Raw genomic sequence first — 15,492 nt, 5'->3', positions numbered from 1 at the left:
CAAGAGTTATATAAAATAACATTATATGGGGAAAAATCATATCATAAATATGTCACTCCTTTTTTGGACATTCTTACACCCGTAATCGTTTGTTAAAAATATTCATTCTCAGAACATGGGCCCAACTCTGTTTCTATGAAAACTTTTATAAAGGAAATAAATGTCAAATAAAAAAAATATAAAGAAAATATTTTTCATTTCAAATTTTCATAGAAGAAAAATCCAGCGCCTTCTATTTTAAGTAGTTTTTACATTGGTTATCATTAAATTATTCTATTTTGCTTTTTTAGGTATGGCCGTCGCACAGCCCTGGCTTTTGGTGGATTTGTCGCTGCTATTTTAGGAATAGTTCGATCATTCGCAACATCCTATACGTTTTTTGTTATATTCGAATTTCTGGACAGTTTGGCGTCCAGTCCACTATATTCTGTTTGTTTTATCGTAGGCATCGAGTTGGTTGGGCCCAAACGAAGAGTCCTAGCCTGCAGCTTAGTTACAATATTTTACGCCATAGGTGAAATGCTTTTGGCTATATTTGCAAAATATTTCCAAAATTGGAGAGTATTGCTTCGTATAATGTATATTCCAGCGTTGGTATTATTCATCTATTTCTGGATATTGCCGGAAAGTGTACGATGGCTATTAAGTCAAAGAAGAGAAGAAGAAGCCAAGGCCATATTGAAACGAGCTGCAAAGGTGAATAAGCGCGAACTACCAGAACATTCATTGGACAAATTGATTTTGGCAAATCGTGAAAAACTGGCAAACACAACAGAGGGAAAATTCCCCATAAAACTGGCGTTTACAACTTTGTTTTGGCGTATTGCTAACTGTTCGTTCTGTTGGATAGTAAATGTACTTGTATACTATGGTCTTAGTTTAAATGCAGTTCTTTTGGATGGCGATAAGTACAATAACTTTGTGTTTATCGCCATGGTCGAAATTCCCGGGTTCCTGTTACCACTTGTGATTATGGATCGTTTTGGTAGAAGACATTCTTTGTTTGGATGTATGTTCATTAGTGGATTATGCTGCCTAGCAACGATCTTTATGCCTAAAGGTAATTATTTTAAAATGAAGAAATGTTTATGTCAGAAAATCAATGTACTATTGTTTTTTTCAATTGATTTTAGACGAAGCAATTGGCCAATTGATTTTATTCCTCATTGGAAAGTTAGCAATCACCGCAAGTTTCCAAGTATTGTACTTTTTCACTTCAGAAATATTTCCAACTAATTTGCGCAACAGCTTATTGTCTTTTTGTTCGATGATGGGACGATTTGGATCAATGGTGGCACCGCAAACACCACTCTTGGTAAGTAAATCATATATGTATTTAAAAACGAAACTTAATACCCATTTTTTTCTTTAGGCAAAATATTATGAAAATGCACCAGCGATACTATTTGCAACAACAGCTATTACAAGTGCATGTTTGTCTTTGCTGTTTCCGGAAACGACGAATTTAATCTTACCAGCTACCATGGAAGACGCAGATAAAATTGGAAATTCAAAAGAAAAGCAACCAAATTCATATGATGTGGAAAACACACATTTATGAGATACAGATTAATAAAAAACATTGAAAACATCGACTAAAATGAGTTTGGTTTTGTTATTGCTAAAGTTTAAAATTTAAACTCAACAAATACTATACTCCCTTAAGGTTTAATATATATAGTACTAGCTGACCCGGTCCGCGTTGCTGGCCCGTTGTTTGGGTTCTCCGTGTAAACTTTAGTTATCTATCCAGCATTGATACAGTCATAATTAGGCATCCCTCTAGAAACTTCATAATATAAATCAATGTTTTGACATAAATTCCATGTAATGGTATCCCCCAAATTTAAGATATAAAATCTCTTTTATTGTACCTTTCACCATAAATTGACAGTTTAAAGCACTTTGTGACCCACAGATAATGATCGGTGCACCTTAATTAACATTGCTATATATTGGATTGTTGGTCTCGGCTGCAGAGAATTGTCAGTATAGGTCCACGTTTTGATATAGCTCCCATAGAACGGTACCGGCTGATTTTCGCTATTTTTGAGGATTTAACATAATTATCACACCGAAATGGCTAAAATTTGGTTTTAATGTAATTTAAAGAGGAGAGCATAAATATTCGGATCGACCGAAAGACACGCCTTTTTATTTGCGCTCGGTATGCAACAGTTATAGGTTCACGTTTTGATATAGCTCCCATAAAGCAGTACCTCCCGATTTTCGATAGTTTGGAGATATAGTCACTTTTGGGGGTCGTAACAGTCTTGCAGAGAATTTTCAGTATACGTCCTCGTTTTGTTATAGCTCCCATAGAAGGGTGGCGCATGATTTTCGCTATTTTTGGTGGATTTAACCTCTGGATAGTAACATCTCAAGTTATCGGAATTTCACTGTATTGCAAAATGTGGAGTTGATCGCGCTATCCCACTTATAGTTTAGTGTTCAGAGTTTATAGCATTTTTTAGGCACGCAAAATTATGTATATTATCTGAAATAATAAATGTTTGAACATTTTGTGATGACCGCGATATTTCACTTCCGCGAAGTCCATTCAGGGTCAAGACGGTAATTACAGTAGTATTGCAAACAATCTGTAAACAATACGTTCAAAAATATCATGGACTTTAAAAAAAATTGAAGGAGAACCTCCGGTCACTACACTTAGCCATATTAAAATAGCTCACGACCGCGCTATCCTAATTGTTCAAGCTAGTGTTCATATCATTTTTGTGTCACGCTTACTAAAATTATGTACATTAATTGAAATGATTAGTCCGGTCAAAATAGACATGCGTATAAGGGGGAAATAGCAAAAATTCCCACAAAGCTGAATTTTGGTGGAGAGCTAGGGTTGACCATTAGAAGCAACGTCCTAAAAGTCCCCATCGATCCCATGTGTGCAAAACAAGTTATTCGGGGTCAGGGACGTAGCCAGGATTTCATTTCGGGGGGGGCCCACCTGACCAAAATTTTGAAAGTTCATGTTAGCGAAAATGTCTTATTTAGCAAAGATGTAAACCTTATTTTACTGATGAAATAATTTTCATTACTATTTTTTAATTCAAATGGCGTAAGACTTCTTGGCCAATTTTATCTTGTTTTTAGAACTTTTTTGACAATATGTCACAGTTAATATATGGTCAAAACAATGAATAATTATTAATAATACCATATATTTTTGGGCGTATCATTTATCAAATAATTCACAACTACAGTGAATGTTATGAAATTCAGTGATATCAGTTCGGTAAGACCAAAAGAAAGCGAATACAATATAATAACATTTAATTTTCGAATATCTTAACAAAAATCCGATGTCTACTTATCACAAAGAATTTCTGAAGGCCGAGAACCAATGCTGAGAAATAGTTAGTCTATCCATCAAGAAATTCTAGCACCTAATCGCGGTTATGTAAATGACAAATTCTGTCCCCAAATCGTGCATCTGTCAATAGACTAATTTTGGCGTCTAATCGTCGGACTTCACTTATAGAAATTCTGGTTTCCTATCCTGGATCTTCTCATAAATTGATCAGTAACAAGGGAAATTCTGGAATCCAGTCTTAAATGAAATTATGTCGCCCAATCCAAGGTATATACCTGTATACATTCTCTTAGCAAAAATCCATAAACACAATTTTTCCCAATCTACATTTTTTATACTCTCAGCCTTTAGCCAAAATGTGCCTCATCGAAATAATGGGTTTAGGGCCAAAGTGTGTTTGGAAGAAATCTGTTTCAGAAAACTTGGAGTCGACTTAGCTATGTCCGTTCGTCTGGGTAGCTGCCTGGAGATCACAAATTTGGCCTTCGTGATATTTTGATCAACTTCGAAGATGGGCCGGCAAACTTCCGCTAAGTATTTCAAAAATTTTCAGCGAAGTGGAATCCTATTTGGAATCCTTTTACTGCAGTAAATGTAAATAGATTGGAGAGAATACAGAAGAAATTCTTAAACTTGCTTTGTATTCATTACATTTTACACGACCCTACCAACATATAAGTCTAGGAGTATGCTAATTGGTTTGGAAACATTGGAAAAACGGCGCAAAATGCATTAATTGATGTTTATATACGATTTAATAAATAATAACATTGACTGTCCATATCTTATGTCCAAAATATCATTTAACATTCCTCGTCGAAATCATAGATCACACAATATTTTCTCCATTGATTGTTACCGCCAGAACTATATTATAAATAGCCCGCTAGTTGGTGCTTTACATAATTATAATAATTTAAACAGAATATCTGTTATCGATTTTAATCTTTCAAGTCTTTTAAATCTTTTTTAAATCAATTTTAAAATTAAATTATTATTGTTTATATGTTTAAATATAATTTTGCTAATTTTGTACATAATTGTATTAAAATTATAAAATTTGAAAATTAATATTATAAAATATTAGAATTTGTATGTAAGCACATGATATAATTACGTTTAAATGTATTGGGTGAATATGCAAAACTTCTCAAGTTATGAGGCAGGTGATTCCAAAGCCTTGCTACTCTAACAAGGAATGATCGATCATAGATACCGGACCAAAAGCGAGGGAGTGAGATTTGTGGATTGAGAAAATGAACTTTGAACAGATTAATTCCGGTGTACCGTTTTTAATAATTTTATAAAAGCAAGACATGACCCGAACATCTATGTACGACTGAAATCGAAGTCCCAAAAACTGCAAAGTATAACTGGAGACATGATCTCTATAATTTAAACGATATACAAATCGAACGCAATTTACGCAAAATGGAAATTACCTTGGGAAATAACGTGTCAATATGTGAACTGAAATCAAGCCTGTAATCAATATATACGCCCAGACACTAGGGTCATTATTATATGTATTCTTTTACTATCTGATGGATTTGAAAACGCAAAATAAACCAATTTGGAGGCATTAAAAATATATATTTACATTGAAAGTTAATGCGAAGAAGCTCCTCCTTGAAATTCAATCATCACTTTTAACTTTAAGTTAACCTATAACGCTATAAATATGTTCGGTAAATCCAAACAAGTTGTTTTTATTTGTTTTGGTTAATGTTTCATTGGTAGCGATCAGTAAAATTTTGCAACACTGTCAGTTCGTTTTGAAAAACATTACTCTGTAACAGAAAGTAATGATGAAATTTAAGCCATTGGGGTAATATTCCAGACTTAAAAACAATCAAATGAGATGGAAACTGCAACCAAAACAAACAAACAAAAACAGCGGATGGCATGCGCAGGGGAATTTGAAATAAATTCCAACAACACTCATACCATGTTCATACCACCATTTGAATAACGTTGTTCGCTCTCATAACAACGTACACCAATTCACCCGTTCATACGACATGGTACACAATTCATTGCAATATGATTCGTACTTTCATAAGTTTTATTTACTGATTTTAAGGAAAGTTTCAGTCAAAAGACGAGTAAAAGTAATTGATATGAACTGAAAAAATATTTGTCCTTCTTTCAGATATCTATTTAATATTAAATTATATTATTTTCATTCATGTTTTTTATTTTTTCACAATTTTGGTGTTTTCAGAACAAAGTCTTTCAGCATGCAATAAATATTTCCGTAAATGGAAAATAAAGATCAATCATTCAAAAACTCAAACAATAATCTTCCCATGGAATAAATCACTAAAGAGAGCTCCAAATAGAATGGTAATGTTTGACAATAACTCAATTGAAATTAGAGATGAAATCAAATACCTTGGTGTTACTTTAGACAAAAAACTAACTTACCGCAACCATATCAATCTTTCATGTGAAAAGGCCATCAAATCATTTAGATCACTGTGGCCTTTGTTAAACAAAAGATTTTCACTCTCTCAGCAAAATAAAAACCTAATTTACAAATGTGTGATTAGACCTATACTAACATTTGCTTCTCCAATTTGGTATAAGGCGGCTAAAACCCACATAAAAAAGTTGCAGGTAGTCCAGAACAAATGCTTAAAGTTGATAAACAAGAAACATTGGCGTTATCCCACAAGATTGCTTCACTCGGACACGGGTTACGAATACATTATGGAATTCATTAGCCGATTAAATGATAATTACTTCAATAAAATTGCAAACTCCTCTTATGAAATACTAAGAGAATGTATCGAAATAACTTAACACATACAAAGAAATTCACCAAACCTAAAAAAAATATCACAGATTATTATTCACAAGAATAATAAATCTATGTTCTTTTTTTTTTCTTCTAATGTTTGAAATTCCTAACTTATATTCAAATAAGGTTTTTTATCCTTTTTACCTTAAACCAAAATCATAATAAATTGTAATCGGTTTTGCAAATATATAAGGAAATAGTCATAAATGCTGAAATATCATATTGATAAAATCTCATACTACTGTAACATATCTATATTTTAAGATGTAATTTTTTTGATGGATAATAAATATTATAAATAAAAATAAAAATAAAAATAGAACATTTTTTAATTTTTCTATTTTCAAAATTAACGAGAGAGAGAGAGAGAGAGAGACCTGCCAAAAAAACTTTTTGGTATACAGACTTTCTGGCAGGCATTTGATTTCTGTTTCTAAATTTGTTTTTGCAGTTTTTCCCTGTCATAATTAATTTATTTCGATAAATTCTCTCATTTTTTAGATATCGTTCGGAGAGTAATTTAAATTGAACAATGTACAAAAATCGTTGTTCGTTCTCAAAATTTTGTATGGTAAATGAAGTAATTATATAAAAGCAAGAAGTGTTAATTATGGAATAAGAAAGTTAATACAACCTTCTTCTATTATTCATTCATTACTTTTCATATTTCATTTTCTTTTTTTTGAAAATTGTTGTGTTTTTTTAATAAATTTTAAATTCTCGCTTTTGTTAGGGATGGGACGTATTTATTCGTCGTTCAGAGAGTATTTTATAGCATGTTCCCACGAGCGTTTGAATTACTTTGTTCGCCTGTCGAACGACGTACACGAATTAACCCGTTTCCACGACACCATAATTTATTTTTTTTCGATAAATTCTCTCATTTGTTAGGGATGGGACATATTTATTCGTCGTTCGGAGAGTGTTTCTACTCGAACAACGTAGAAAAATCGTCGTTCGCTCAAAGAATTTTGTATGGGGAAATAAGTAATTTATTCGTAGTTACGGGTCGAAAAAAGAAAAGGGAACGAACGACGTACCGCGGAAATTGCACATTAACTTGAACAACGTAGAAAAATCGTCGTTCGTTCACAAAACTTTGTATGGAGAAATAAGTAATTTGTTCGTAGTTAGGGGTCGAACAACGAATAGAGAACGACATACCGTGGAAACGTCACATTAGTCTTGTGGCAAACTATGAAAATTTTCATGGAAATGTTTTTTGGGTAAAGGAAAAAGTTTTTGGGTAAAAAGGGAGAAAGGGAGCTCCTTCACCTCCTCTCTTTTCTAAAAGCTAAAAAATGTTCATGTGTTATTTTTAATGTCTGTCACAAGAGTTATATAAAATAACATTATATGGGGAAAAATCATATCATAAATATGTCACTCCTTTTTTGGACATTCTTACACCCGTAATCGTTTGTTAAAAATATTCATTCTCAGAACATGGGCCCAACTCTGTTTCTATGAAAACTTTTATAAAGGAAATAAATGTCAAATAAAAAAAATATAAAGAAAATATTTTTCATTTCAAATTTTCATAGAAGAAAAATCCAGCGCCTTCTATTTTAAGTAGTTTTTACATTGGTTATCATTAAATTATTCTATTTTGCTTTTTTAGGTATGGCCGTCGCACAGCCCTGGCTTTTGGTGGATTTGTCGCTGCTATTTTAGGAATAGTTCGATCATTCGCAACATCCTATACGTTTTTTGTTATATTCGAATTTCTGGACAGTTTGGCGTCCAGTCCACTATATTCTGTTTGTTTTATCGTAGGCATCGAGTTGGTTGGGCCCAAACGAAGAGTCCTAGCCTGCAGCTTAGTTACAATATTTTACGCCATAGGTGAAATGCTTTTGGCTATATTTGCAAAATATTTCCAAAATTGGAGAGTATTGCTTCGTATAATGTATATTCCAGCGTTGGTATTATTCATCTATTTCTGGATATTGCCGGAAAGTGTACGATGGCTATTAAGTCAAAGAAGAGAAGAAGAAGCCAAGGCCATATTGAAACGAGCTGCAAAGGTGAATAAGCGCGAACTACCAGAACATTCATTGGACAAATTGATTTTGGCAAATCGTGAAAAACTGGCAAACACAACAGAGGGAAAATTCCCCATAAAACTGGCGTTTACAACTTTGTTTTGGCGTATTGCTAACTGTTCGTTCTGTTGGATAGTAAATGTACTTGTATACTATGGTCTTAGTTTAAATGCAGTTCTTTTGGATGGCGATAAGTACAATAACTTTGTGTTTATCGCCATGGTCGAAATTCCCGGGTTCCTGTTACCACTTGTGATTATGGATCGTTTTGGTAGAAGACATTCTTTGTTTGGATGTATGTTCATTAGTGGATTATGCTGCCTAGCAACGATCTTTATGCCTAAAGGTAATTATTTTAAAATGAAGAAATGTTTATGTCAGACAATCAATGTGCTATTGTTTTTTTCAATTGATTTTAGACGAAGCAATTGGCCAATTGATTTTATTCCTCATTGGAAAGTTAGCAATCACCGCAAGTTTCCAAGTATTGTACTTTTTCACTTCAGAAATATTTCCAACCAATTTGCGCAACAGCTTATTGTCTTTTTGTTCGATGATGGGACGATTTGGATCAATGGTGGCTCCGCAAACACCACTCTTGGTAAGTAAATCATATATGTATTTAAAAAGGAAACTTAATACCCATTTTTTTCTTTAGGCAAAATATTATGAAAATGCACCAGCGATACTATTTGCAACAACAGCTATTACAAGTGCATGTTTGTCTTTGCTGTTTCCGGAAACGACGAATTTAATCTTACCAGCTACCATGGAAGACGCAGATAAAATTGGAAATTCAAAAGAAAAGCAACCAAATTCAAATGATGTGGAAAACACACATTTATGAGATACGGATTAATAAAAAACATTGAAAACATCGACTAAAATAAGTTTGGTTTTGTTATTGCTAAAGTTTAAAATTTAAACTCAACAAATACTATACTCCCCACGTTTTGATATAGCCCTCGGTATTTTAAAGGTTGTGACCTCAATATCGTCCAGAAATGGCTGGCATTTGGTATATAGTCTTCGTTGGGGGTATACAACATTCCCCCTGAAATTTGCCGGTATAGGTCTACGACTTCAAATATCCCCCATAGAACGATACCTCCCGATTTTCGCTATTTTGATGGTTGTGGTCGCAATATTCCACCGAAATGACTTAAATGTGGTATTTAATCTTCGTTGGGGGTATAAAACTTTCCCCCCGAATCTTGTCGGTATAGATACACGTCTTCATATAGCCCCCTTAGAACGGCACCTCTCGATTTTCGGCATTTTGAAGATTTTATCCTCAATATCCCACCGAAATGGCTGAAATTTTGAATTTAGTCTTCGTTGGAGGTATAAAACGTTCCACCTGAAATTTGTCGGTATAGGTGCATGGCTTCATATAGCCCTCATTGATGTTCAGTATTTTGCAATTTGCCCTCAGTATCCCGCAGAAATGCCTGAAATTTTGTGTTTATTTTTCGACGGTGATATAAAACTTTCCACCAGAAATTTCTTGGTATTGCTCCACGTCTCCATAGAAGAGTCCCTCCCAATTTTCCTTTCCGTATTTTGAAACTTTTAGCCATATTGTTCAACCGAAATGACTGAAATTTAGTATTTAGTTTTCGTTGGAGTTAGCCACATTATTCCACTGGAATGAAACAAAACATTTCTTGCAAAAAATCAGTATGTTTACCGGGGTCAAGCTTTGGTATAACCCCCATATATGGGTAACCCCCATTTAAGAGTTTTGAAGATTTTAGTTGCATTTTTCTAACGAATTGGTTGTTAATATGAAATTTTTGATAGAAGATAGAAAACGCACTTACTTTTAAAAAGTCATAATCAGAACGACATGCCCTTTTTATACCCAGCAAAATGTTCGGTGACAAATCATAAGTTGAATCATAGGAGCAAGTGATGTGGCATGTCATCTTTTTGTCATTTTCACTCATGAATTTTATATGAGCGTGACCCCCAAAAGATGACGTTCTTTTTTGTATCCTAAGCATGTAATTTTAACCAATGCGTTGATATGTCATTTTCACCAATGCATTGACATGTCATTTTCACCAATGCTTTGACATGTCATTTTCATTTTCGCTTTGGCATGAAATTTTCATGTCTTGTTTGGAAAATGAAAAATGCTGTATATAAATTTGATTTTCATGACAAAAAAACTCTTTGTTAATTCAAACGAATACATGAAATAATTATAACTAATTTATCAGCAAAAAATTATAAATAAATTGCAATTTATCACCGTCGCTGTACCGCATTTTGATTTTGTTTAATCTTACAAAATGTTTTTTCTATTGTCTTCCCAACGCCAGTTCAGATTTCGACATGGACTCCAACTTTACGAATTTCTTGTTCGTGAAATACTTTAAATTTTATTAAAAAAATGTGGAAATTTATATTCTTTTATTAAGATTTGCTTTTTAGGGATCTCTAGAGAAACAAATGTAAAGAAAGGAGAGACTTTTTCAGGATCTTCGTCTGCCACAAAAACAACATCCTAATAGGCCTGAAGATCGGCCTAACCACCCGTGAAACGTAGCATAATGGTTGGATGCGTGGGACTTCGGTAGGCTCCTAGTTTTCCAATGTATCTCTTAGGTCTAAACAGCTCAACTCGAAAGAGAATTAATTAAATATCACTATAAATGACTTTCACCTTAATAAGGCAAAAATAAAAAATTATTCATTTTAGTTTACACAATAATGTGAAACAAAACACATTCATCAACGGTCTTTTTTATTGAAGTTTACACTAAAAAGGATAAGCAGAACTCTTTTATTAACGCTCTTAGAATAAAAATTGATTCAAAATATGTTAAATTTCCGATGACTACTAGGCATAGTTTCATGTCATTGCTTAAAAATGACTGGTTTGACATTTTGCCCCGTTTCTCTATAACGAATTTTCTCTATAGCGTAGTAATTCGTCGGTCCCGAACAGTCACGTTATGGAGAAGTTCGACTGTATATCTAAAAATTCAATAATTTGTATACATTTCGCACCATAACTGTTAAAATTTTCTTTATGTTTTCTTTTGGAAAAATATTCGCTGGGATGTAATACACAATTTTTGAAATTAATTCGCTGAATATGTAAGCAGTACTGTGAAACGTCTTTAACGATAAAATTTACTGAGAGACAATTTGGAATCAAGGTCTGGGCGTGAAAAGTTCCTTTTGGGATGAAAGCCTTTGGTAAGTATGTATGTTTATCAAGAAGCCTAAAGGTAGATCCACCGTGAGTCGAACTTTTGAGTTTTGAGGATTTTGCTATAAAGCATCGAGAATTAGCGTTTTTATCTTTGTTCACTGTTGTTTTAGCTTATTCATCTCATAAATAAGCTTCAGTCAAATCAAGTAAGGAGGATAAATTTCACTACTGACTCCAAAGATTTTGTATTTCCCTCTAGGTGAACTGCCACTTCAGTTGTTTCAAGGTCAAATAATATTTTAGCTGAAGTATCGTTATGTGTTTAATCTATTCTTCGATAGATCTACGGATCAATCTGCGTTAACGGTGAATATCGACGTCGCATGAACCGCGAGCTGTATCAGCTATACAACGACATCAGTATAGATAAACGTATCGAGATGCAGCGATTGCGTTGGCTAGGCTATATCATAAGAATTAGCGATGATGTAATCCCGGTGTACGCAGAATAGGCAGGCCAAAGAATAGATGGCGCAACCAATTGGATTAAGAGAATTGGAGATCTTTTCTTAGTTCAGTCTATGGAACAAATGTTCTGTAATGGGCCAGCTAAGTACGTAAGTAAGAAACCATTAAAATATTTATATATGGAAGTATTTAAGAAAGAAGATTTTATAAAAATTTACAAAGAAATTTGTTTTTGCATCTTCACTCTTATTTATCAGTAAAATTGGAATTATAAAAAAAACATATTTTGGCAACACTAATTTTTGGTCTGTCTTATAACCGGGGCTCTTATTTGTCAGAATGTATCATAACTTTTGATATAAGTTTGCGCCATTCGGAAAAATCACGTTTTTTCTGAAGTAAAATTAGAATTAATTTTTTCGTTTAGAGTTAAGCTTGATGATCGAAAATTTTTTGCAAGTGAAGAAGGAAAGCCAAGGACTCGAACCCACACAGTCACCAAATTACGTGACCTGGTTTCGCTATTAGTTGAGTCCTAGAACTTTTGGTTTTTCAAATGCAAATGTGTTTTTATGCATTCACGGATATTTGGCCGTTGAATTGTATTTCTTTATGACAAACGCTTTTTTTGCGCTGCCTTTGAAGTTATGAGTTTGGCTTTGAACGCTAACATGCCGTGTTCTTGGATTGGATATCTTATTTGTGCAAAATATTATATCAATCGGATTATAAATGAGATTTCCAGGAGTTTTGATCAACTTTTAACATACATTTCCCTTCTGTGCAACAGTATTTACTATTAGCCATAAACCTAACCTAACATAAAAATCTTAACTACTTATTTAACTATTTATTTTAGTGTCGTAACTACTTATTTTCAGAGGTAAAAAAACCACTTACAGTCGGACCTCGATTATCCGTGATGGTCGGGACCGGAGGCATTACGTATAATCGATTTTCCCGGATAATGGAGGCAGTGTTTTTATACAGTTTTTGAACACATTTTTAAGTAAAAATTGCATAGTATTGTACAATAATAATAAAGTCTGCAATTTTTTATAATATTAATTTTTTATAATGTTAATGTAATCCACCAAATTTTAGAAGGATACATAATATCATCATCATATTCATCTGAATTGACTTTGTCCCATGGATTTTGTCATACTATTAATACACAAATTGTGTAATGTGGGAGAATTTCCAGTTTTTTTTGTTTACCTTTTGTTTGATTAATCAAATTAATTGGAAGGTGTGCTTTTACTCCCGGATAATGAAGTTTATAACGAAAACTAGAGGAAATAGGAAAAAGACCGACATATCTTTTCTATCCCGGATAATGGAGGTTCCCGGGTATTCGATTCACGGATAATCGAGGTTCAACTGTATTACGCGCGACATGCATGGGAAGTGATAGTATTGTATTTAGTAAAAACCCAAAATCGGCTTGGCTCTCACGCCAAACATTTTAGCGCCCTTTAATGTGAGTGGTCCATTATTCCCAGATATTAGATATTTCGGGGCTATTACCCACATTATTCAATCGATTACTAATTTAATTTAATGTCGCAGGAGATAGAGAAGATCTCTCTATAAACATATTCAATATAGGAATATATTTTTGAATAGCTCCCATATAACGGTACAAACCAAGTCTACATTCCCAACCAAATTGGTTTGGGAATGACAAATTCCAAGTGGAGTTGGTCATATTAGGTCAGTACAACAAACTCATAAAGGGGGTTTGAGTTCTCTGGACAAACTTTTATTTTGTGTTACTTGACATATAACCTTAGACCAGCGACGACCACAGAAATACAACCAAAGGAAGACATGTATGAACGTATGAGTGAAACAAGCAACAACCACATTATGTTTTTGTTTGTTTTCATTCATTTACACTTTACGTGAGAGAGAGAAGCAAATGCAAAAACAACTCAGTGGGCGCCCTCACTATACGATCTAAGCAAAGAAGCTCGTCCCTGCCTTAGACACACGGCTCCCAATCTCCTAGGTTGCAAATACCAAGTATATAAGATCGTATTAGACCAAACAACGAGAGCTTACAAATATGATAGAGATAAATTGAAAAAAAAAAGAGAACAATTTAGCAATTTAATATTTTTCCTGGTATTTGAGAGCTTACTAATATGATAGAGATAAATTGAAAAAAAAAGAAACGAGTACAAATGATAATTTTAATATTTTTTGGTATTTGACAATCCATATAAAGTTATTTTATATTATTCTATATTGACTGGGATAAGAACATACGCTAAAGTCTGAAAATATTTTTAAAATGACTAGGTCCATTTTATTCTTTAACTATTGTCGGTTAATCCGCGGCATTTTTAAGCTTCTTTTTTGCCCTCCACTTCATACCAATTCTACATTTTGCACAATTGCATTATTATTATTTTGGCAACACTAATTTTTGGTCTGTCTTATAACCGGGGCTCTTATTTGTCAGAATGTATCATAACTTTTGATATAAGTTTGCCCCATTCGGAAAAATCACGTTTTTTCTGAAGTAAAATTATCTGCGGCATTTTTAAGCTTCTTTTTTGCCCTCCACTTCATTCCAATTCTACATTTTGCACAATTGCATTATTATTGCACACTTTTGACTACAAAACATGTTACGTTACAGTTCCGTTATCTTACCACAAACTTTGACGTAATTGGCATAAATTAAAAGTTTCAGAGCTCCTCTCTCCTCTCTCCATATATGGTCCATTTCTCTATATTCGATTGTATATGTGTATTAAGGCGACCAAAACGAAAAAAACAAAAAAAAATTTATATGAAATTTTATGGTGATCGGTTAACGTTAACCCGTGCCACCCCCCGAGCGATCATTGTTTTGATAGCAATTGTATCGCGAACATTTTCTAAAGTCCAATGGTCCAATCGATGAAAAAACTTTATGGCTAAGAAAAGAATCCTAGACAAATTTGTTAAAATCAGTTCGGATTTTGATATACTCGCAGCTATGTAGGTCCCAAAAAATCCAATCCTATTTTTACAAATTTTTTTCATCGATTGGATGAGTCGGCCTAATATGTGTGTATTGAAATTATGCTAGAAGACAGACACTAGGTTATCTTGATAGAAAAAAGGCTTCAAAAATACTTCACATCTGCAAAACAGCAGTAATATTCAAATAAATAGAAGTTATCACCATCGAACTTTGTCTGGGATATAATAACTCAATATCTCACCGAACTGACTTCAATTTCACAGTTAGTCTTCTTTGGAGCTACAAAACTTTCCTCAAAACATACCTACAGATAATTGTGGATATAGAAGCATTTTTCATATTTAAGTTTGTACACACATCGTCCAAATGGAATGACTGTAATGTGGTATTTTGGCCTCTGAATGGGTGGAAAACATCGATGTCTTATTGATATTGAACATTCTTTAAAAGTAAGCGATATTCTTCAGTTAGGGTGGCGGTAGAGCTTAGTACTTTCATAAATAAAAAAACAGCAAAGAAAGGATCAAAGTCAAGCGGGCCCGACTATATGATACCCTACACCACTGTGAATACGTAAAATATATATGGGAGCTGTATCCAAATCTGAACCGATTTCGATATAATTTAATTAATAATAATATTCCCCAATTTTTAGCTAAATCAGACAATAACTGCGACCTGTACGTTGCGAACGGA

General features: G+C 33.4%; 2 protein-coding genes across 2 annotated transcripts; both read left to right on the top strand.

Annotated features, from left to right (window-relative positions):
• Positions 1-385: 385 nt before the first annotated feature.
• On the top strand, positions 386-1,812 carry LOC141401743 (organic cation transporter protein-like). The gene is made up of 3 exons (XM_073982144.1): positions 386-1,060; positions 1,134-1,315; positions 1,373-1,812. Exons 1-3 carry the CDS (start codon positions 520-522, stop codon positions 1,559-1,561), a joined length of 912 nt encoding a protein of 303 aa, XP_073838245.1. The 5' UTR covers positions 386-519; the 3' UTR covers positions 1,562-1,812.
• A 5,952-nt stretch (positions 1,813-7,764) lies between these two features.
• Positions 7,765-9,069, top strand: LOC141401305 (organic cation transporter protein-like). The gene is made up of 3 exons (XM_073981440.1): positions 7,765-8,528; positions 8,602-8,783; positions 8,841-9,069. Exons 1-3 carry the CDS (start codon positions 7,988-7,990, stop codon positions 9,027-9,029), a joined length of 912 nt encoding a protein of 303 aa, XP_073837541.1. The 5' UTR covers positions 7,765-7,987; the 3' UTR covers positions 9,030-9,069.
• Positions 9,070-15,492: the final 6,423 nt, after the last annotated feature.

The sequence above is a fragment of the Musca autumnalis genome, unplaced genomic scaffold (assembly GCF_047663935.1).
Source record: "Musca autumnalis isolate F117 unplaced genomic scaffold, ASM4766393v1 scaffold_4, whole genome shotgun sequence".
NCBI classification, from domain to species: Eukaryota; Metazoa; Arthropoda; class Insecta; order Diptera; family Muscidae; genus Musca; species Musca autumnalis.
This window is presented reverse-complemented; position numbering and strand designations above follow the sequence as displayed.

Coding starts and splice junctions, on each gene's coding strand:
- LOC141401743 (XM_073982144.1), top strand. CDS start 520: ATGCTTTTGGCTATATTTGCAAAATATTTCCAAAATTGGAGAGTATTG. Junction 1,061..1,133: donor AACGATCTTTATGCCTAAAG/GTAATTATTTTA, acceptor AATTGATTTTAG/ACGAAGCAATTGGCCAATTG. Junction 1,316..1,372: donor CACCGCAAACACCACTCTTG/GTAAGTAAATCA, acceptor TTTTTTCTTTAG/GCAAAATATTATGAAAATGC.
- LOC141401305 (XM_073981440.1), top strand. CDS start 7,988: ATGCTTTTGGCTATATTTGCAAAATATTTCCAAAATTGGAGAGTATTG. Junction 8,529..8,601: donor AACGATCTTTATGCCTAAAG/GTAATTATTTTA, acceptor AATTGATTTTAG/ACGAAGCAATTGGCCAATTG. Junction 8,784..8,840: donor CTCCGCAAACACCACTCTTG/GTAAGTAAATCA, acceptor TTTTTTCTTTAG/GCAAAATATTATGAAAATGC.